Genomic DNA, 21,775 nt, shown 5'->3' on the forward strand with positions numbered 1-21,775 from the left:
AGGGTGCTGTGTAGTTTCTGACAGGCCCAATAGGAGGTTGTAGCACAGACCCTAGGATTCTGGAGCAAGGCCATGTGGTGGAAAACTATTCACCTCCAAATGAGTGAGTTTGAAAAGAAGTTTCTGGCTTGCCTCTGGGCCCAGTTAGAGACTGAATACCCAACCCTGGGACCTCAGGTGACCTGAGCCACCCGTCATGCTGGTTATTGTCAGATCCACCAGGTCATAAGGTTGGGTAGGTGCAGCAACAATCCGTGCAACATGAAAATGTACATTGAGGATTAGGCCTGAGCAGTTCAGTGGGCACAACCAAGGAATATACCAGGTAGTCCAGATTCGTCTGTCACCCCTGTTCGCCAGTGCCTCTCATCCACACTTACGGCCTCATGGGGGAGGGGACTCCTGCAGCCAGATACTGGAAGAGGAAAACCCGAGGTCTGGCTTGTGGATTAGTTAGTTCTCTATGTTGATGTGTGCCCCAAAGGGACTGCTGCTGCATTACAGCCCTGCAGGACAGCAGCGAGAGAACTGAGTGCAGCAATGCACTTGGTTGTTCAGTTTGGACAAAGGGATAAGGATACACATGGATTCCTGGGTAGTAGGGAGTAACTAGGCTAGTTGGACAAGGGCCTGAAATGAGTAAGATGGGATAATCAGAGAAAAGGGATTTGTATGGACCTGTGGGAATGGGCCAAAACGCAGATAGTCGGGAATCATGTTAATGCCCATCACAGGACATTTTCCAAGGGAGGTGTTCAACAAGGTTTTGACTTAAGTTCTGGGTGGGATATGTAGGTCATGGCAGACCACCATTCATGCTGCTGCAGCTAAGAATGCTGAATGCATTTCAAGTGTCATCGTTAAAGATTTTGGAAAGCTCTGGAAGCAAAGAGGATTGCATGGCCTAAAATTCCAGAGAAGGGGGAATTCCAGACTTTCTGAAGTGGGCAGCCTGTCACCGGCATTTCCTTCTCTGGGGGCATTTGCAGATTCTGGACGTGGAATAAGAATCAGGCTTGGGAACATAGAAGAACTATATGGGGGAAAGGGAAACCTGCAAAACCTCCGGCAAAATTGTGTAGGGATAGTGTGATGATTTAGAAACTCACGGATCCCTAAACATACAGCTGGGTTTATATTCGCCAAATTCTCAGACATGATGGGAAGTCAGGGAGTTTCATTAAAGAAGATTCAAATCTCCCCTAGCATCCTATAGGGCTAATCTGTTTTTCTCCTCTTGTGTGAGCTATTATAGCTGAGGGCATCAGGTAAGTGCATGCCCAGTTTATTATTCCCAAAGTTACAAATCAGGGGATTAACTTACTGTCCCTTGGAGTGGAAGGAATCGAGGTGTGGAAAGAGACTATTGAGCTATCTGACACACTGGGACAGCATGGTGGCTCAGACCACCCCTCCTCCTTCCCACAACCTTGCAGGTTGCTCAGCGTCTCCCATGCGAGACCTCAGTTTGCTCCTTGAAAGAATCTCATGTGCAAGCAGGGTAGAGGTTATTACCCCACTTTACAGAAGAGGAGTTTGGTCTTGAATAATTTGTCCAAAAAGACAAAAGGGCCAGGTATCTCGGCCAAATTTGGAACTCGGGACTCCCTTCTCTTTCCACTGCCACACTACAGAGCTTTAAGGATAAAACGACAAGGACTGTGAGCCCCTTGAGAGCTAAGACTTGGCTGAGTGGCTTATTGCTGTCCGCCAGGACCTACCTAACTCAGGGCCCGGTACACAGGGGCAGAGCCAATACTTCAGTGAATGACAGAGTACTAGGCCAACAAAGGTTTTTTGGTTTTTTTCCTTAGAGACAGGGTCTTGCTCTGTTATCCAGGCTGGAGTGCAGTAGTATGATCATAGTTCACTGCAGCCTCCAAATCCTGGGCTCAAAGAGTCCTCCCAGCTCCGTCTGCCAGAGTTGGGATTACAGGTGTGAGCCACTGCACCAGGCTGTCTATATGCTCTTACCTTTGAAGGGCATCTGGAAAGTTCTCTGCCTCTGTTATAGCTGGGCCACATTTCTGTTGACATGGGGCCAGTGGAACTAAAAGGAAACATCTGTGCTGGGTGAGGGTTGCGGGACGCAGGCGGTGGTGGGGGCGGGGTGTGTGGCTGGAATGGCTCCATGGTGCGCCAGAAGTTTGCATGTTATTTGGGCTATTATGGGTGGAGTGACCAAAGCTTGTTTTCTATAACTGAGACTTCCAGCAGCTTTGAGAAAAGAAGAGAAACAACAACACCACACACACACAGACAAAAAAAAACCCTTGAAAGCTGAAATATGCTTTTAGAGCTCTCTTCCTCTGATTTTTTTTGCCTCTCTGTTTTGTTATTCAGATCATTCGTTGTACAGGGAAATTGGTATGAAAAGACTGGGCTGTGAGAATGGTGTGTTAGTGAACAGATACTTCCTTGAGGGTTGGGGGTCACTCGTGAACATTAACTCAGCATCACTCTCTTGGCTGAAGCCACCCCCACTTGCCGCACCATGGGTCAGTTGAGGTCTCGTGGACAGTGTCGGCGGATCTTTAATGCAAGGAGGATGAAATTGATATCATCCTCCATATGTAGAAGGTAAAATTGGCTCCACCAGGGCTGTCGGTGAATCCATTGCAGGTGGCTGCAATGGCAGTCCACACCTGGCCAGGGAGAGTGGGGGTTGGACAAGAGGACCTGGATATTTAATGGCCATAAACTCAACAGTGGCAACAAATGAGGCGTAGGTGCTACAAAGAGCCCATGAATCTGTGGCTTCCCGAACAGAGGGTCTAGTCTGCCCACAGGAGGCACAGGCCCTGGCCCAGAGGAAGGCCCTTGAAAGCAAGTTTTGTTCTGGGATCTGCACCACACTGAAGACCGTAACAAGCACAATTTTATGCAACGAGGATTCTCTGGAAGATTGAAGTATATTGAAATCGGTAGCATCCAGGAACCATATTGTAGAGGATCCGTTGAGGGGAAAAAAGGAACGGAACATGGAGAAGGGACAGTCAAAGAAGGGCATACTGACCAGTGGCTGGCCTCTCATGTGACTGCTCCACAGGCCAGCACTAGGAACCATGGGGTGGTTTCCTGGAGGCCAACCTGCCCCACCACAGGGGGATCCTGAGGACAAGCCAAGTGTCTAACGATGAAACTAGTTGCTTTTCAGGTAATGAGCTTCCTGTGCCTGGAAGGGTTTAAGCGACATATGGAGACATCTGACAGGGTCAATGGAAAGGGACATCCCACATAGAGGGGTGGTTAGACTAGATGGCCTCTTCTAACCTGCTTTTTAACTCAGAGATCAAGAGATATTGGACCACTGCCTGTGTTTTTTTTGTTTGTTTGTTTTTGTTTTTTTAAAAAAATGGTAGGGTCTCCCTCTGTCATCCAGGCTGGAGTGCAGTGGTGTGATCATGGCCCACGGCAGCCTCAAACTGCTGGGCTCGAGTGATCCTTCCACCTCAGCCTCCAGAGTACCTGGGACTACAGGTGCATGCCACCACATCTGGTTTTTTAAAAAATTTTTTTGTAGAGATGGGGTCTCCCTATGTTCCCCAGACTGGTCTCGAATGCCCAGCCTCAATTGATCCTCCCACCTCAGCCTCTCAAAGTGCTGGGATTTTGATTATAAGCCTGAGCCACCACTTCTGGCCAATTTGCATTTTTTGAGGACCACTGAAGCAATAAAAAAAATGAAATGCCCAAACCAGATTACAAAAAATAGTGATGTACTTTAAATGTTTACATTTAATGAAATTGCACTTTTCACACCCACAGACATGACACAGGACAATATTCTATTCACAAGACAGGATTTATTATTTATTTATTTTACTCATTGCCTTGGGGGATTCTATTTTTGCACTATTACAACTTTTTACTGTGGTAATACACAACATAAAATTTACTATTTTGGGCATGGCGGTGGGTGCCTGTAGTCTCTCCCAGCTACTCAGGAGGCTGAGGCAGGAGAATTGCTTGAACCCGGGAGGCAGAGGTTGCAGTGAGCTGAGATTGCACCACTACACTCCAGCCTGGGAGACAGAGCGAGACTCCATCTCAAAAAAAAAAAAAAAAAATTTACTATTTTAATCATTTCTAAGTGTACAACTCAGTGACATTAAGTACATTCAAATTGTTTTGCAGCCGTCACTACTGTCTATCTCCAGAACTTTTTCATCTCTCCCATCTACAGCTGTGTATCCAGAAACACTAACTCCCCATCCCTTCACCCCCAGCCCCTGGAAAGCACCATCTTACTTTCTGTCTCCGTGATTTTGGTGTTTTTGTGTGTGTATTTCTTTTTTAATTTTATTTTAGGTTCTGGGGTACATGTGCAGGTTTGTTACATAGGTAAACTGTGTCATGGGGGTTTGTTGTGCAGATTATTTTCCCACCCAGGTAAGTCTAGAACCCATGAATTATTTTTCCTGATCCTTTCCCTTCTTCCACCCTCCACCCGCCATAAGGCCCCAGTGTGTGATGTTCCCCTTTTTGTGTGTGTTCTCACTTATAAGTGGGAGCTAAATGATGAGAACATATGGGTATGTTTAAAGTTGTGAGATGAACTTGGCTTCTCTCAGAACTGTCAGTGTGTCTCTCGGCTGTATAGACCCTTCTCAAGAGACAAGCCAAAGCTAGACCTGAAGAGGCTCCAAGGCAAAAGCTACTTCCTCCCTGTCCTGTTTCTACATAAGTCATTTTAACAGCACAGGCAGACTCCCAGGTGCTTGTAGAGGAGCTCTGTGTAGCATGCGCACTTACACACATGCATGCACACACACCTCGAAAACCTGCAGGTGAAAAGATCAAAGACGTTGCTTACTGCCTAATGGAAATTCCTAAGCATGTCTCCTTCCTGAAGTGTGAATAGTTCACTTGCTGGGCCAGTAGGAGAGTCACACTCCTCCCAGTGAAGGTATGTCCCCACTTGCTTGGGGGCTAATGTTGAACACATGCTTAATATCTCACTGGGCACCCCAATGCATTCCACGCTCAGCAGCCAAAGTGCTCTCTCCAAAGTGTGCTCTGATCCCAGCCCTCCCCAGCATGGTTCTCCATTGGTCCCCTGTGGTCTCCAGGCTCATGTCCAGAGTCTTCTAAGATGGCTTGATGGCTCCACTAAGCTACATATCCAGCTTTATGTCTTCCCCACCCTGTCCTCATTGGCTCGAGATCTAGAACGCAAGGTACTTTTGCTTGGCTCCAAGACTCTGCTCACGCATTTTCCACCTGGAGCCCTGTGCCCATTCGTTCCTCCCCTCACCTGGCCACACCCTCTGTGTCCCTTCCTCAGCCTGGGGGCCACCTTCCTTCCCTGCCCTGCCTGCATTCGGTGCCCTGTGAGACACCACCACAGTCCCCATGTCTTCAACCATCAACCCGCCCTGGAAAACATGGGGCCTCTGGTTGCCTCATGTTTAGAAAGCATACTTCGTTCATTTTCCTACCACAGAAGGGCCAAGATAGAGTTGGGCCAGGGTGAGAAAACCAAGAAAGCAAAGCAGTTAACAAAAATATTAATTTTCCTTTACCATCTGCTACCCACCCAGAGTTCCTGGAACAGGGCCCCTTTTAGGTTATGTAATCATCAGGCTCCAAATTGTCTCCCGAGGGCCCAGCTGTGAATATAAAACTCTTCCCATTCTGAGAATGTGAGAGGTGGAGCCCAGTGTCATTGAGGGCCCTGCAAATGCTCTGCTCCCTGCCCAGGGCCCCCACCCTTGGCAGGACCACTGTGCACTGGGCCAGCCCAGCTCGCCTCCTGCTTCCCTGGCATACATAACAGATCCCTCCCTAAGTCAGATAGGGGAAGGTGGGGTCCCTGGAAGGCAGGGAAAAGCCTAAAGTACATAGTATTGTATTTTCTTTTGGAAGAATCTCAAACTCACAGAAAATTTGCAACGACACTACAAAGAACATTCTCCCCCTGAACTATGTAAGTTGTCAACACAGTACCATATCGCTAATACTTCAGTATGTGTGTTTCCTACAGACAAGGACACTCCCCTATGTAATCACAGCACACCATCAAGTAGGGACCGTAACAGGGATACTGTCATGCGTTGCTTAACAATGAGAATACCTTCTGAGAAATGCATCGTCAGGCGACTTCATCATTGTGCTACCATGACAGAGTGTACTTACACAAACCTAGATGGCATTAGGGTTGGCGTGCTGCTCCGAGGCTACAAACCTGTACAGCATGTGACTGCACTGAATACTGTAGGCCGTTGTAACATAATGGTAAGTATTTGTATATCTCAACATAGAAAAAGTGGAGTAAAAATATGGTATAAAATAGCAGTCCCCAACCTTTTTGGCACCAGGGACTGGTTTCATGGAAGACAATTTTCCAACGGATGCACGGCTGGGGTGATGGTTTCATGATGAAACTGTTCCACCTCAGATCATTGGGCATTAGATTCTCATAAGGAGTGTGCAACCTAGACCTTCTCATGCTCAGTTCACAACAGGGCTTATGCTCCCATGAGAATGTAATGCTGCTGCTGACCTGACAGGAGACGGAGCTCAGGTGGTAATGTTCACCCACCTGCCACTCACCTCCTGCTGATGGGCCTATTTGCTAACAGGCCATGGACCAGTACTGCGGACCAGTACTAGTCCATAGCCTGGAGGCTGGGGATCCCTAGTATAAAAGATTAAAAAGGCCGGGCGCGGTGGCTCAAGCCTGTAATCCCAGCACTTTGGGAGGCCGAGACGGGTGGATCACGAGGTCAGGAGATCGAGACCATCCTGGCTAACACGGTGAAACCCCGTCTCTACTAAAAAATACAAAAATCTAGCCGGGCGAGGTGGCGGGCGCCTGTAGTCCCAGCTACTCGGGAGGCTGAGGCAGGAGAATGGCGTGAACCCGGGAGGCGGAGCTTGCAGTGAGCTGAGATCCGGCCACTGCACTCCAGCCTGGGCGACAGAGCGAGACTCCGCCTCAAAAAAAAAAAAAAAAAAAAAGATTAAAAAAAGGGTACACTGGTATAGGGCACTTACCATGAATGGAGCTTGCGGGACTGGAAGTTGCTCTGAGTGAGTGAGTGAGTGGAGAGTGAACGTGGACATTACTGTACACTGCTCTAGACTCTATAAAACACTGTACACATAAGCTGCATTTTTTTAAAAAATGGTTTTCTTTTTTAATAATAAATTAACTTGAGCTTATCATAACTTTTTTTACTTTGTAAACTTTTGAACTCACTTAACTTTTTGACTTTTATAACATTTAGCTTAAAACACAAATACATTGTACAGTTGTACAAAAATATTTTCTCTATATCCTTATTCTATAGGCTTTTTCTAGTTATTATTATTATTTTTTTTACTTTTTAAACTTTTTGTTAAAAACTAAGACACGAACGCACATTAGTCCATGCCTACACAGGGTCAGGATTATCAGTGTCACTGTCTTCCACCTCCACCTCTTGTCTCAGTGGGAGGTCTTCAGGGGCAGTCACAAACATGGAGCTATCATATCTTATGATAACAGTGCCTTCTTCTGGAAAACCTCCTGAGGGACCCACCTGAGGCTGTTTCCCAGTTAACTTTTTTGTTTTTTTAATAAGTAGAAGGAGTACACTCTAAAATAATGATTAAAAGTATAACACAATAAATACATAAACCAGTGACATGGTGATTTATTATCACTGTATTAGTTTGTTCTCACACTGCTATAAAGAACTGCCCAAGAAGGGGTAATTTAGAAAGGAAAGAGGTTTAATTGACTCACAGTTCTGCATGGCTGGGAAGGCCTCAGGAAACTTAAAATCATGGTGGAAGGCAAAGGAGAAGCAGACACCTTCTTCACGTGGCAGCAGGACAGAGTGAGTACGAGCAGGGGAAACGCCGGATGCTTATAAAACCATCAGATCTCATGAGACTCACTATCATGAGAACAGGATGGGGGAAACTTGTCCCCATGGTTCAATGACCTCCACCTGGTCTCTCCCTTGACACATAGGGATTATGAGGATTACAATTCAAGGTGAGATTTTGGGTGGGGACACAGTCAAGCCATATCATTCCGCCCCTGGCCCCTCCCAAATCTCATGTCCTCACATTTCAAAGCACAATCATGTGAGGCAGAATGATATTGTTTGACTGCGTATATGCTCTACTTTGGTATGACTGGCAGCGCAGTAAGTTTGTTTATGCCAGCATCGCCACAAACTTGGGAGTAATGAGTTGCACTAGGACTTTACAATCCCTTACGACATTACTAGGTGTTAGGAATTTTTCTGCCCCATTATAATCTTATGGAACCATATCGTATATGTGGCCTGTTGTTGACTGAACTGTCATGATGCAGCATGTGACAACACATCACTGCCGTGTGCTCCTCAGATGCCATCAGGTTTCTCTTGTTGTCCCAGTTGCATCCTTGAGAATGGAGGGTCCAGTCCAGAATCACATATATTGCATTTAGTTGTTCTGTACCTTCAGTCTCCTTCAACCTGAAACACTTCCTCAGCCAGGAGCTTTGGAAATTACTGGCAGTCATTTTGCAGAACGCGCCTCTGTTTGGGGTTGTCTGATGTCTCTCTGACCGGAGTCCTATGGAGTGATGCCACATGCTCACTGCAGCCCCTCAGGTGCTGCAAACTTTTTATTGGCCCCGTTGTTGATGTTTACTTTGGTCGCAGATGAGGTGATGTCTGCCAGCCTTCTCCACCATGAAGTTGTTCTTTTTCTCTCTGGAATGAATAAGTATTTTGTGGGCAGATACTTTGAGACTATGTAAACATCCCATTGAAGAACATCAGACTTTCAATGCATTCTCTTACTTACTTATGTCTGTGTGCACTGGTGGTTTCCCATCTGTTGCTGTCACTATGTTGGTGCTCAAATTGTCCCTGATTCTGACCACTGAAGCCTCCTTCAAGCTGGCTCTGTGTCCTAATGATGTGTTACCATTATTCATTAAGCACTTCTTTGTTTTCTGGCAAAACAACAAGTTCCGGGCTCATTTTCTGCACCCTACTCCTACTTCCCAGTGCTAGAATCAACCGTTTCTCCAAGGTGCTCTGGTTCCTTTAGTGGAAAGTCGTATTCAGAAGCCAGCATTCAGGTGCTAGGAGTGCTCCAGGCCCCCTAATGACCGTGGGGACTAGACACACACACATTTCCATTTATATTTATTGATTTATCTTTCTGTATTCAAGGCCACAAGGGTACACTGATCATTCCGATTTTAATCCTACACCACAGGATTCATTCTAGTTTTCTCTCCATATACATGACTCCCTTCTCTGACAATAGGAAACCTAAGTCCCGCTGTCTTCAGTAGATTTCTCTGATCAGTATCCCTGTGTGTAACCAATCTCCCGTCTCTGCCACCAGTCTCTCTTCCACATGGATCCCCTCCTTGCCTCACTTGGACTCCGGCAGGGCCTTTGCTTTCCCCAGGATGCTCCCCCCACCCTGCTGGGCTCCCACAGCCCACACCAGTTCACCCCTTGAGGGCACATTCCGCCCACATCCTCTCTGGTACCTCTGGGGCACCATGGCTTCTCCTCCCCCCACCTTTGCTATGCCCCACTTTGTGGCTTTAGGACAGGACTCAGGAGAAAGGGAAGACAAGAAGGGAAGGAATCCCTTGGATTTTTTAACCAAAAAATGCATCAAGTACGTGGAGACAGAGCCACAAAATAATCATAACAAATATTCTAAACCAATCAGACAGCCAGCACCTGATCGCTCCATAAGCGGGCATTGCTGCCCCTTGAGAGCTGGGTAGCCTGGGCAAATTCCCTAACATCACCGAGCCTCAATTTCCTCAATGGTAAAATGGGGAAAGGACAGTGCTTCCCTTATGGTTTGGGTGTGAAGCCTCTGTGAGTTAATGTCAGTGAACAGCCAGCCTCAGCCCCTACCCAAGGGAGCTGCTCCACAGATGTGATGACAACCACCGTGCGTTTCTCAGAATCCTAGGAAATAAGGGCCCCTTTCTAGAAGGCAGGGCCAGGATGCTGCGTGGGTGTTCCCTGGGCAGTGAGGCTCTGTGGCTCTCAGGCCTTCGTCCTTCTGCAGGCTTTTGTGTTTGTTTTATTTTTTTGGCACGCCTGCAGCCAAGTTGGGGAGGGTTTCCTGGACAGAGGTCCTTTGGCTGCTGCCTTAAGACGTGCAGCCTGGGCCGTGGCTGTCACTGCGTTCGGACCCAGACCCACTGCAGGCAGCAGCAGCCCCCGCCGGCACAGCAGCATGGAGCTCTGGGGGGCCTACCTCCTCCTCTGCCTCTTCTCCCTCCTGACCCAGGTCACCACCGAGCCACCAACCCAGAAGCCCAAGAAGGTTGTAAATGCCAAGAAAGGTAAGGAGGGGGACAGGGCCCTATGCCATCTTCCAGGGAACAGGCCCCCCTCTCCTTAGTGTGTCCTCTGCTCCTTTCCTTCATTTTCCTCCTTTGTGAGTCATCTAGGGAACTTGAGTAAAGTAGGTTTTGGGGCTTGGGGGAGTTCTCTCATAACAGAGTTGGTTGTCAGAATCATAAGAATCCCTGACCCTTAGAGTTGGGAAGAACCTTCCAGATCATCCAAACTGATCTTTGCTCTGCTCTTCTCCCCTCATCCCCAATATTTTAAAGAAGCCAAACCTTTGGCCTGGGAGTCTGGAGGTGCTCAGCCCTTACCAGGGAGAGCTGCACAGGCTGGGCTATGGAGTCTTCCAAACTGTTTTCTCAACTGTAAAATGGGGACAGTGGTATTTGTTCAAAGACTTCTCATGAAGGTTTGATGATACAAAATATATAAAGGCACCTCACTTGTTGCTTGATGCACAGGGAAAAGAAAAGGAAGAAATGAATGATCATTTTTGTAGCGTATCACAGCCTTCAGGAAATAAAAATGTAACTCAGACTACTCCACCAGAAGCAGCTTTGCTCTCCTCTGTAGCCTCTGGGGATTGGGGTGTCCCTCCGTTGCTTTGGCTACAGCAAGACCTGCCCTTGCAGCCCCGCCTGCAATGAGGTCACCCCAGGCTGTGTTGAGACAACATCGGCGGAATGCCATGGCAATGGACCGGGCTGTCACCCCCACGGGGAGCAGAGGCTAGAAGAGAGTCCAAGGGGATGAGGGTGGGGACTGAGGCAGAGAAACAAGCAGTTAGGACCAAGGGCACAGAAAAGGAAAGAAGGGGCTATGGGAGCCTCTCTCGGGCCCTCCTGGGGCTCTTCATAAATGGACAGTTGCCTACTGGCCAGGAACTAATGCAGTGCATAAAGGGACATCGGGGCCATGGGGCCCCACAACACTGTGACAAAGAATGGGGCAAATCTGGCTGCTGATAAAAAATCATCTTTGAGATTCAGTTTACAAAGTGAACAAAGAAACGTTCAAAAGAGAATGGATGTGATGCTGACATTTACTTTGAAAAAGGGATTTATATGAGAATTTTTACTTGTATATGCATAAGTTCTTTCTGGAAGGATCCACAAGAGTGAGTAACAGTCATTACCTCTGGGAAGAAAAACCAGGGGCTGGGGGCAGTCTCAATTGGGAGAGAAACCAGCTTTTTGAACTGTTTGGGTTTTAAAAAATTATGTGTGTGTATTACCTTCCATAAAATGTTCATTTAAAAAGAGAAGACAATACCGTGCATGGTTATATCTATGAGCATCAGCCAAAATCGCCATGAAGGGACAGCCTTTGTAAAAGAAGCAACTCCAAAGGCAACTCATAGAATTTTTGAATGTGGAAAACCACTGCCCCCTTCTCAAGTTTACTAAAGATTCAGTATTAATATAATTATATAAATCTTGTATTCACTCATGTTTTAAAAAAAAGAAAAAGAGGGTCAGAGCACGTGATGCCTTGGTTCTCTCCAGCTGTCACACTTGAACCCTGACCCTATGTAGTCTCCATAGAAGGGGCCCCTGGAGTTCCAGGCTATAGGCCAACAGAACCCAGGCCACCCAGGCTATAGGCCAACAGAACCCAGGCCACCCAGGCCCTACCTCTCGCTGAAACCCATGGCCGTCTCCCACCCACCTACATGGCAGGCACTTATGGAACTCTTTCTCCACGTAGGGACCAGTCTATATGCTGGGCACACAGCAGAGAAACATGGTCCCTTCTCTTAAGACATGAACCATGGTGGTTCTCACTCAGGCATCAACATCATCTGGGAGATACATTAGAATCCAGGTGCCTTGGCTAGGCGCGGTGGCTTAAGCCTGTTATCCCAGCACTTTAGGAGGCCAAGGCAGGAGGATCACTTGAGGCCAGGAGTTCAAGACGAGTCTGGCCAATATGGCGAAACCCTGTCTCTACTAAAAATACAAAAATTAGCTGAGTGCGGTAGTGCGCACGTGTAGTCCCAGCTACTTGGGAGGCTGAGGCAGGAGAATTGCTTGAACCTGGGAAGCCGAGGTTGCAATGGGCCGAGGTTGCACCACTGCACTCCAGCCTGGGTGACAGAGTAAGTAAGACTCCGTCTCAAAAATAAATCAATAAATAAAATAAAAATTAAGAATTCAGGTGCTTGGGCCCCACCCCTGGAAATGCTGGTTTAGGGGTCTTGGTGAATTTAGCATCTGCCTTTTCCACAGGTCTTCAGGGATTCCTAGGAGCAGCCAGGAATGAGAATCCCAGGAGCAATCTAGTTGCAGCGCTGGTGCCCAAAAGTAGGGGAGAAAGTCCACAGAAGGGACAGTCATGCCAGAGGAGACCAGTTGGTGCCAGGACCAAGAGGGAGAGAGCAAGTGGCAGGACTGGCAAAGGAAGGGAATTCCAGCATATACTAAGTCCTTGTCCTGGCCCTCAGGGTGGGTGAGAAGGGGGGAGCCTAGAGTACTTCTGGGAGCTCATCTGTTCGCGGGGCCACATGGTCACACCTGACAGGGAAGCTCCGGAGGGAAGGATGGCCTCATAAGAGTCACAGGCCTTTAGAACAGGGAATGGGGGAACCTGGAGGGCATCCATTCCAACACCACACAGAGGGAACCTGAGTGGGCCAGTACAAAGGCCTCCTAACTCTGCCCGGGGCTGTAGAGACACCTACTCCCACAGCTTCCTCAGGTGGAGCCTAATGAGAGTAGCTTCCTGTTCCTTGGACAGTCCCTGGAGGAAACTTTGCACATATGGGTACCTTGGTGCAAATTACAAAAGGTACCTCCTCTAAACTGACAAATTATAGAAAGGCATCCCTTTTTCTGGTCTGACCCGGTCTAACCAGGGCAAGGCTTAGGAGACAAATGGGCCTTCATGTGTCCCTCAGTGGAATGCCCTTCCTCAGTGCCCACTTGCACAGCCTCACATGGCACCCTGTGCTGGTGTATCACGTGACGGGGTACAGTGCTGCTGTCACTGGCTGAGGCAGTCCCTGTGTGAGGCACACATGACCTCAGGCTAGTTGGCCAGCCCCAAACTCTGCCTTTTCTGCCTTGCTCATCAGGGCGTTTTTCCTCCTGTTCGGCAAGTTACATCACTAATTTCTGTATACACAAGTATGTGTCTTGCCTGTGATTCTTCTGCAAAGGCATCTTACGGGTGGACGAAGGCTCCGATCTCAGTCTTCATGAGTGTGGAATGTATGCAGACACAGCCAAATGGACCATTAAAGTGTTTCCCCACCCACTTCCCCAAGCTGAGTGCAGCCTGTCCTGAAGCCCTGGTGTTTCAGAAAGACCAGGGTCCGCCCCAGGAGCTCTAAACTTACACACACGTAGAAATATGCTTCCCCGCACCCTCAACTTACACACACATAGAAATATGCTTCCCCGCCTGCCCCTGCTGACTCTTACATGACTGGCTGCCAGCAGGACAGCTCCTGTTAGGAATCCGTTTGTGTGCCATGGGGAAGGTGGGGAAGAGCATGGCTTCAGAGCCATGTGCACCTGGGTTCCAGGCCACCCTGCCAGCTGTTGGATCTGCCATCCTTGGCCAGTTGGTTCAGGGCGGCCTGGGTTTCCTTGTGGTGAAATGGTGGTGGTATAGAATGACGTGTTACCTGTGTCATAGGGTTGATTGTGAGCATCACTGGGGTGATGTGTAGAACAGCTTAGCCTGGAACCTGGCCTCTGTAAGAGTGGAAAACCTGGGTTCCTTCTGTCCTCACCTTATTAGTAGCTGTGGTGGGCACATACTCAGCCAAGCACTGAGGTGGGCAGCTCTGCACCTCATTTCTCTTGGTCTTCTCCAGAGTCCTAGGAGGTGGGGCTATCATCATCCACTTCGCACATGAGGAAACCAAATCCAGAGAGCAGCTTGCCCAGGCCACGCGTGTCTGTGGGGCCTCCAAGCCCTGCACATGCGTGCCCCGGGCTGGAGTGCCTGCCTGCTGGTCTGTGTGGCATTCCTCCAGCCTGGGGAAATGAACCTGGGGACCTCTCGAGGGCTCCTGCTCTGCTTCCTGTGCTGTGTTCTTCCCTGGAGCTGAGAAGATAGCCGGGTGCTGGGGGATCGCTGAAGCCTGTGCCTACACCCTCACCCCAGCCTCTGCTAACCCCAGTCCCATCTGATCCCCAGCAACAATCCCAAGCAAATGCAGCACAGGAGCAAGTGAAGGATGGGCCCCCCGGCAGAAGTCACGAGTGGTTAATTAGACTACCACCAGTGGAGATACAGAGAGAAAGAAAGTGTCCCAAGATATCAAGGTTGAGGGGAGTATTTTCCTCTCATCCCTCTGCAGCTAAGGTAGGATCCTTCCCGCTCAGTCCCTGCCCCACCCTCACATATTTCCTCCTGCTTCATCCTAGATGTTGTGAGCACAAAGATGTTTGAGGAGCTCAAGAGCCGTCTGGACACCCTGGCCCAGGAGGTGGCTCTGCTGAAGGAGCAGCAGGCCTTGCAGACGGGTGAGTGCAGGCAGTGGCCTCTCTGGGCAGGAGTGCCTGAGAGAAGGGCTCAGGCCAACAGCCAGCAATGCGCTTCTCACCTCTGGTCAGGATCAGGGTCCTGGCTCCATTAGTCCAGGCCTGTGGGTGAGGGCACCAGGTTCAGGGAGCCCCACCTCTTTCTCTCGGGGAGATCCCCTGACACGTGTCTGCAAAACCCACCCAGATGTGCATGGCCAAATCTCTGGCCACAGCTGGGTGGTGTGGAAGTGGGGATGTCCCAAGAGGACAAAAAGTTCTCCAACAAGAACCCACTACTGCCCACCAGAAGTGACCCCGGAGTGCTCGATGGGGCAGAGGTAGTGGCCCACCCTAACAAAGCTCCCAGGAGCCCCTCACTCAGCTGGCCTCTGCAGCCCCAGGGAGTGCCACGCTCCTGTGTGTCAGCAGCTTTGCTAACACCATCTGTCTTAATCCTAACTACGCTGAGGTGGGATTTGTCAGCTCCATTTTAAAGGTGGAGCAACTGAGGCATAGACAGGTCCTGAACCCGGCTCATACTCACCTGGCTGGTTAGTTGACTTGTGGCAGAGCAAGAGTTGAGTGTTGGCAGCCTGCCCAGTGCCAAGCTGGGCCTTGGTGTTCCTGGCTCTGCACTAGCCAGCTGAGGGAGGATGCACAGAATCACCAAGAACACGGCCCAGGTGCATAGTAAGGTCATGCCCTCTGGCCAGCCTACCTGGCAGCCTATTGTTTCTCACTCCCCATGTTCCTATCATATCGTCTGCATTTTCCATATACCTCAGATTTACCTACCTTTATGTGACCTCACCTTCCATTCCATGGAGAACACAGACTCACAATACTGATGACTATGTACATGTGAGCCCACTACATTCTGGCACTGTTTGAGTACTTGATGCACGTTAACTCATTCACAGCAAACCCATGCAGTGTTCCTGTTACTACCTCCTCACCCTCATTTTCCACCAAGAAGTGAGGACCTTGTGACAGGTGAAAGGAGCAGAGCCTCACTTAGTTCTGCTACGCTGCCCCTCAAGTTATCAGTTGGGAATCACCTTGACTCCTCAGCAAATCTATAAACCACCGTGTGTCCACAGCCACTCTCACCTGTTGCTTTTGTGACCAAGGCCCATACATCTGCAAGGCCCTCCCTTCCCCTCCTGCCTCCTCAGAAGCTCCCAAAAGCCTTCTCACTGGGCAGTTTTACACACTCCCTCCCACTCACACGCTTTCCTTCAGCATTCACACTGCCATCCTTCTGCACTCCCACCAGAGGGCCTTTGCACATGCTGTTTGGGCAACCTGAATTGCTCCCCCAAGATCCACCTAATAAATGCCTCCAACATTACCTTCTCAGGAGTCACTAAGCCCTCATCTCAGTCAGGCTCCTCAGTTATAAGCTCTCCCAGAACAGTGTCCTTTCTTTTAACACATTGACTGCAGTCTGTAATGATATACTCATTTGCTGATTTGTGTCTGCTGCTTCCACTAGACTATGTTAAGCCCTGAGAACACAGGGGCCATGTTTGCTTTTCATTGCCCTTGTCTCTCCCACTACCCTGCCCAGCATAGTGCCTGCCACATAGAAACACCCAGTCAATCTCTGTTGAAGGAAGGACAAACACGTGACTTTGGACAGCTTGCTTGGCATGGCAGGTAGGAGGAGAGTGCTTGAGAAAGGGAGCATCTCCAGAGATGTTTTTGATTTCATTTAATACAAAACCTATCAGTGGCTTAAATAAAAAGTAAGTTTTCAAGTAGGTAGTTACAAGTTTTTGTTCAGAAGTTTCACCTCATGGTCTCAAGATGGCTGTCCCAACTCCAGGCATCATGAGTGCATTCAAGGCAAGAAGGAGGAAAAGTAGCCCAACCACATCTGTCTCATTTATCGGGAAAGTAGAAGTCTTCCACTTCCATCTCATTGACCAGAACTCTATCATATGGCCACCTGCAGCTTTAAGAGCATCCGAGAATGTGAGAATGTAGCCTTTTCCAGTCTCTATAGTGGAGGTGGACAAGAGAGAAGGGATTTGGAGGCAACAGTGCCTGGCATAGAGAGAATGTTTAGAATGAGCCCAGTGCCACTCTGAGCCTCAATCTCCTCATCTGTAAGGTAGGCAGGGTAAACTCTAAGGTCTCTCTCATGTCTAAGCTCTGTGCTGTGCAAAGTCAATGTAACTCAGGCATCAATTGCCACCTGGGGTGAGGTGATGAGGTGGGGACCTCCCTGCAAAAAGTTCATGACATATGGAGGCCCAAAGCACCTCCCCCATGTCTGCTGATTTCTAGGAAGCTCCTGGCCTCCTTGGGACCTTCTCCTGTTCATTGTCCTCACAACCCAAAGATCACCTTGTCAATAAACCCACCCAAAGCATTCCAGAGCTCTGTTGACCTAACCAAAGAGTTGAAGGAATCAGGGGGCAAACTTTCCCTCCTCCAACCAGCACACACATGGGAGGTTCCCACCAGGAACATCTCTGCCAGGCACAAGGAGGCAGAGGTGAACCAGCCAGGGCCCTGCTCCCTGGGAACCTCAATATATTCATGGAATCACTTGAGCCGTTGAAAGATGTGTAGAAATCAGAGAAGATAAAGAGGGTTGATTCCAAGCAGACGGCAGGGCAGGAGCAGAGGCGTGGAGGACTAGCATAAATCGACAGGATCATGAATAGCCAAACCAGAACAACAAAATGTTAGCAGCAATGATAATATCAAGAGAAGCAGCATTGACTGAGGACTACCTATGTGTTGGAGGGAGGTTCAGGTGAGGGTCCTGGGAAGCAACTCTGAGATGGAGTTTAACCCACAGGAGGCTTATCAGGGGACACCCTCAGGATCAGTCCCTGCTAGGGAAGGGATGGAAGGAAGCAGGAGTGGGCAGAGGGAGAAGTCAAGCTGCACTGTGGTGCCATGAAAGCCCCAGCTGACTACAGGGAGCCCTGATGACAAGATGACCCTTTAGCACTGTCCTGAGTTGGGGCAAGGGGGCTTATGGGTCAGTCTTGGGTGTAGGCTGCTCTAGGGAGGGGCACGGCTTTGGAAGAGGTGGCTGTCTTCTGCTGAGGCAGTCCCTGGAGGAGGCTGAGAGCTGAGGACTGTCTTCCTGCAGCACTCCCGGCAGCCAGAGCAGTGAGTCCTTCATCCCCAACAAAGGTCTAGGTAGCGTATCAGTGTCCCCAGCAGGAAGGAAAGGCAATGAAGGCCACTTGACTAAGCTGCAGGACAGCACGAGGTAGGGCAGCTGACTTGGGGCAGAGTCTGTGGGTAGACACGTCTGTAATGATTCAGGCGCCATGTTTAAAGTCAGGTGTGGTGTCAGATGCCCATGGGGACACTGGGATGCTGTTCTATCGATATCTGTTGAGTGAAATGGAAGTAACTGAGTGAATGGGAATGGGTAGAGGCGAGTGCAGATCTCCCCAAAAGTGGTGGGGTCACCAGGAAGAGGACAAATGCAGACATACACTTGTCTGTCAAGGTATTCCTCTCCACAGAAATCTTTAGTAAAAGATGGACGATTTATGCAACCTCAAGAGAAATCAGAGTATGTCTAGATATTTCAGCTAGAAATCAAGCTGACAATGCAAACTGCAAAACAAAAACAGATTCTATCCTCCTAACTTGACCAAATAGGTGCCTTCCTCACAACCTTTGGGGCCAGGCTCAAACTGAGAATTTGTGGACACCTCAGAGTTCCTTGCCTGATTGCTGGCCCCTGACCACAGCCTGTGCCCAGCCCTTCCTCTCTTGTCTCTAGCAGTCTCAGCTCTATCCTCCCAGCCCCACCCTACCAGCCCTCAGGAGAACCGACTCTGCAAAAGGCACTTGGCAGGCCCTGGAAGCTTGCTTGGGCTGTTTGGATAGGGATTTGGGGCCCTGGGTACCTGAAGTGTGGTCTAGGCTATAGGTGGGCAGGTGCCCTGGCCCTGCATGCTGCTTGATCTTAGGGAGGGGCATGGAGGAAGGAGAACCAGAGCAGGTGGCTGTGGCTGGGCTCCCTGGGAAGCTGACTTTGAGACAGAGTGAATTTGTTAGGGCAAGCCCTGGGAGCCACACATGTGGGGGGTGGGGGGAAGAGGAAGTGGGCAGAGGGAGAGCTGATCTGCAGTGCAGGCACAAGGCCAGCCTCTGTGACCCCAGGAGATGGGGTGGGTAAAGGCCAGAGATGACTGGGGTGGAGGCCTGGGAAGGGGTGTGAGCTGGGGCTGGGTGTTTCTGTAGCACAAGGGCTGCCTTTGCTCCCAGCCGCCAGGGGAGCACCAAGACCTCCTGAGTAGGGATCTGGATCTGTACCGCAGTGACCACCACAGCCAGGTCCTCAAAGTGCAGGCACCATCAGGACCCCTTTTGCCTGGGCCTAGGGGCTGTCAGGACTGATGGGATAAACGGGATGGGATGGAGGATAGTGGGCCTGGTCTGGGCGGTTGGCTCTTTGCCTGGGGAACAGGGGGACCTTTGGTGACAGCCATTTCTCCCCCCTCCCAGTCTGCCTGAAGGGGACCAAGGTGCACATGAAATGCTTTCTGGCCTTCACCCAGGCGAAGACCTTCCACGAGGCCAGCGAGGACTGCATCTCGCGCGGGGGCACCTTGGGCACTCCGCAGACTGGCTCGGAGAATGACGCCCTGTACGAGTACCTGCGCCAGAGCGTGGGCAACGAGGCCGAGATCTGGCTGGGCCTCAACGACATGGCGACCGAGGGCATCTGGGTGGACATGACCGGCGCCCGCATCGCCTACAAGAACTGGGAGACCGAGATCACCGCGCAGCCTGACGGCGGCAAGACGGAGAACTGCGCGGTCCTGTCAGGCGCGGCCAACGGCAAGTGGTTCGACAAGCGCTGCCGCGATCCGCTGCCCTACATTTGCCAGTTCGGGATCGTGTAACCGGCGGGGCGGGGGCCTTGGGGGGCCTGGAGGAGGGCGGGGGCCGCGGGAGGCCGGGAGGAGGGTGGAGACCTTGCAGCCCCCATCCCCTCCGTTCGCTTGGAGCCTCTTTTTGCAAATAAAGTTGGTGCAGCTTCGCGGAGAGAAGAGGCGCTGCAGTCTGTGCTGGGTCCGTGGGGCGGGGAGGAGGCCCCAGGAGCCGGCCTGAAAATTCCCTCCGTGGTGAAGGAGGCGAGAACGGAGGCGGTGAAGGAGGGCGAGCGGAGCCACACGCACTTCATGCCACAGGAGGGTGGGAAAGAGCGGAGGACTGAGGAGAGGAAAGCGGGAAAGAATAGGGAGATGAAAACGCCCGGGTCTGCTGCTAAGCACAACACGGTTACCAAAGCCAGGAAACGAACACTGACACGATATTTTATTTACGTTACGGCCCTATTCAAAGCTGCAGGCTTCTTTTTGTAGAATCATTTCCATTTGCTGGAATCCAGCATCGCCCCCACCCCCTGCCCCATTTCTAGGGGGATGCCCCCACCGCTGACCCCTCCTGCTGTAGATCTATTTCTGGGAGGCACTGACATGCTGAGTCTTGCTATGGGGTCGGCCGGGAGTGGGGAGCAGGGCCTGCCCACAGGGGGAGATGGGCGTTCCCTTTCTTCCTCAGCACATCCCGGGAGCCAAATACCACGGCCAGCATTGTCCCACCCATGCGACTTTTTCCTTCCCAACCTTCACGGAAAGCTGCTTAGGGGTCCAGGTGCAAGCACTTTAAATACGTTGTTTTATTTCACCTGATCCACCCAGGACAAGCTGTGTTGTTATCACCATTTAAAATAAGCAAAGTGAGTCGTCGGGGAGGTTTGGTGACTTTCACTGGTCCTGAAGCTAGTAAGTAGCAGGGCCAGGATTTAACCCAGGGCTGTTTCCAGACCTTGGCCTTCCCACCACCCCTGCAATGCATGCTTCATGTGGCCAGAACATCCCTGAAATAAAACATCAGAGAAGTGGCCCAGTGGTCCTCAGAGGCTGTTGGCCAGCTCTTGGCCTGACCTAGCCCACCCACCCATCGTGGGCCCAGCTCTAGTGACCCCTCCTGGGGGAGTCTTCCTTAGCCTTCAGCATGGCCAGTGCTCCACTGTCTGGGCTTCTGCAGTACCTTTTTCTCTCTGGTTGTCTTCTAGTGTGACTTGCCTTCAATAATAATAAGTGGATGATAGTTTGATTTCATCGATTGGGATGGGGTGGTTGGGGGAGGCAGCTTACAGAGAACTATGTACATACTTCATGCCAGGCAGCCTCTTCCTCATTGTCACAGAAAGCACCTCTTGAAATTCAACAGTTGTTGGAGGAGGTGATGAGATCCATTGGCATAAGTCCAGAAACTGATTCAGAAGAGTGGTGTGGTATATGCTCCAGACCCCTCAGCAAGTGAGAGGCCACGCTTAGACTGAAATCTACATCTTGTAACTCTGAGTCTCAGATTCTTTTCATCCCCCACTCAGCTTTCTAGTGGGATATAGGTGAACAGGGTTTTTGTCGTTGTTGTTCTTTTTCGTTTTTTTGTTTTTTGAGACGGAGTCTCCCTCTCTTGCCCAGACTGGAGTGCAGTGGCGCGATCTCGGCTCACTGCAAGCTCCGCCTCCTGGGTTCATGCCATTCTCCTGGCTCAGCCTGCCAAGCAGCTGGGACTACAGGTGCCCACCACCACACCCAGCTAATTTTTTGTATTTTTAGTAGAGACGGGGTTTCATCGTGTTATCCAGGATGGTCTCGATCTCCTGACCTTGTGATCTGCCCGCCTCAGCCTCCCAAAGTGCTGGGATTACAGGCGTGAACCACCACCGGGCACGGCTGAATAGGGGTTTTTTAAAGTTCCAGAACTGGATGGCTGCCCACAAGAGGGCACCCATGCCTCTGCATGTGAGTGTGGAACCTGGCGGACTGCTGTGATGCTCTTTGGGAGGACAGTGGGCATTTTCCACTTCCAGCAGCAGGTGGCAGTATGGGCAAGAGTATCATCACCCATCTTTCATCTCCCTCCCATGTGTTTACATCTGGGCTGCTGAGACCTGTGTACTTCAAATCGAGTATACCT

The 21,775-nt window shown here is 50.2% G+C and overlaps 1 protein-coding gene across 2 annotated transcripts; it reads left to right on the top strand.

Annotated features, from left to right (window-relative positions):
• The first annotated feature begins 10,089 nt into the window (after positions 1-10,089).
• LOC105480325 (C-type lectin domain family 3 member B) lies at positions 10,090-19,834 on the top strand. 2 transcript variants are annotated; one of them, XM_011739001.2, is made up of 3 exons: positions 10,090-10,312; positions 14,696-14,794; positions 19,283-19,829. In XM_011739001.2, the coding sequence occupies exons 1-3, from the start codon at positions 10,204-10,206 to the stop codon at positions 19,681-19,683; spliced, it is 609 nt and encodes a 202-aa protein (XP_011737303.1). In that variant the 5' UTR covers positions 10,090-10,203; the 3' UTR covers positions 19,684-19,829. The 2 variants fall into 2 exon arrangements, with proteins under 2 accessions (XP_011737303.1, XP_024648261.1); XM_024792493.2 differs by lacking the exon at positions 10,090-10,312 and adding an exon at positions 13,974-14,099 and having other exon boundaries at positions 19,283-19,834.
• The last annotated feature ends 1,941 nt before the right edge of the window (positions 19,835-21,775 follow it).

The sequence above is a fragment of the Macaca nemestrina genome, chromosome 2 (assembly GCF_043159975.1).
Source record: "Macaca nemestrina isolate mMacNem1 chromosome 2, mMacNem.hap1, whole genome shotgun sequence".
Classification (NCBI taxonomy): domain Eukaryota; kingdom Metazoa; phylum Chordata; class Mammalia; order Primates; family Cercopithecidae; genus Macaca; species Macaca nemestrina.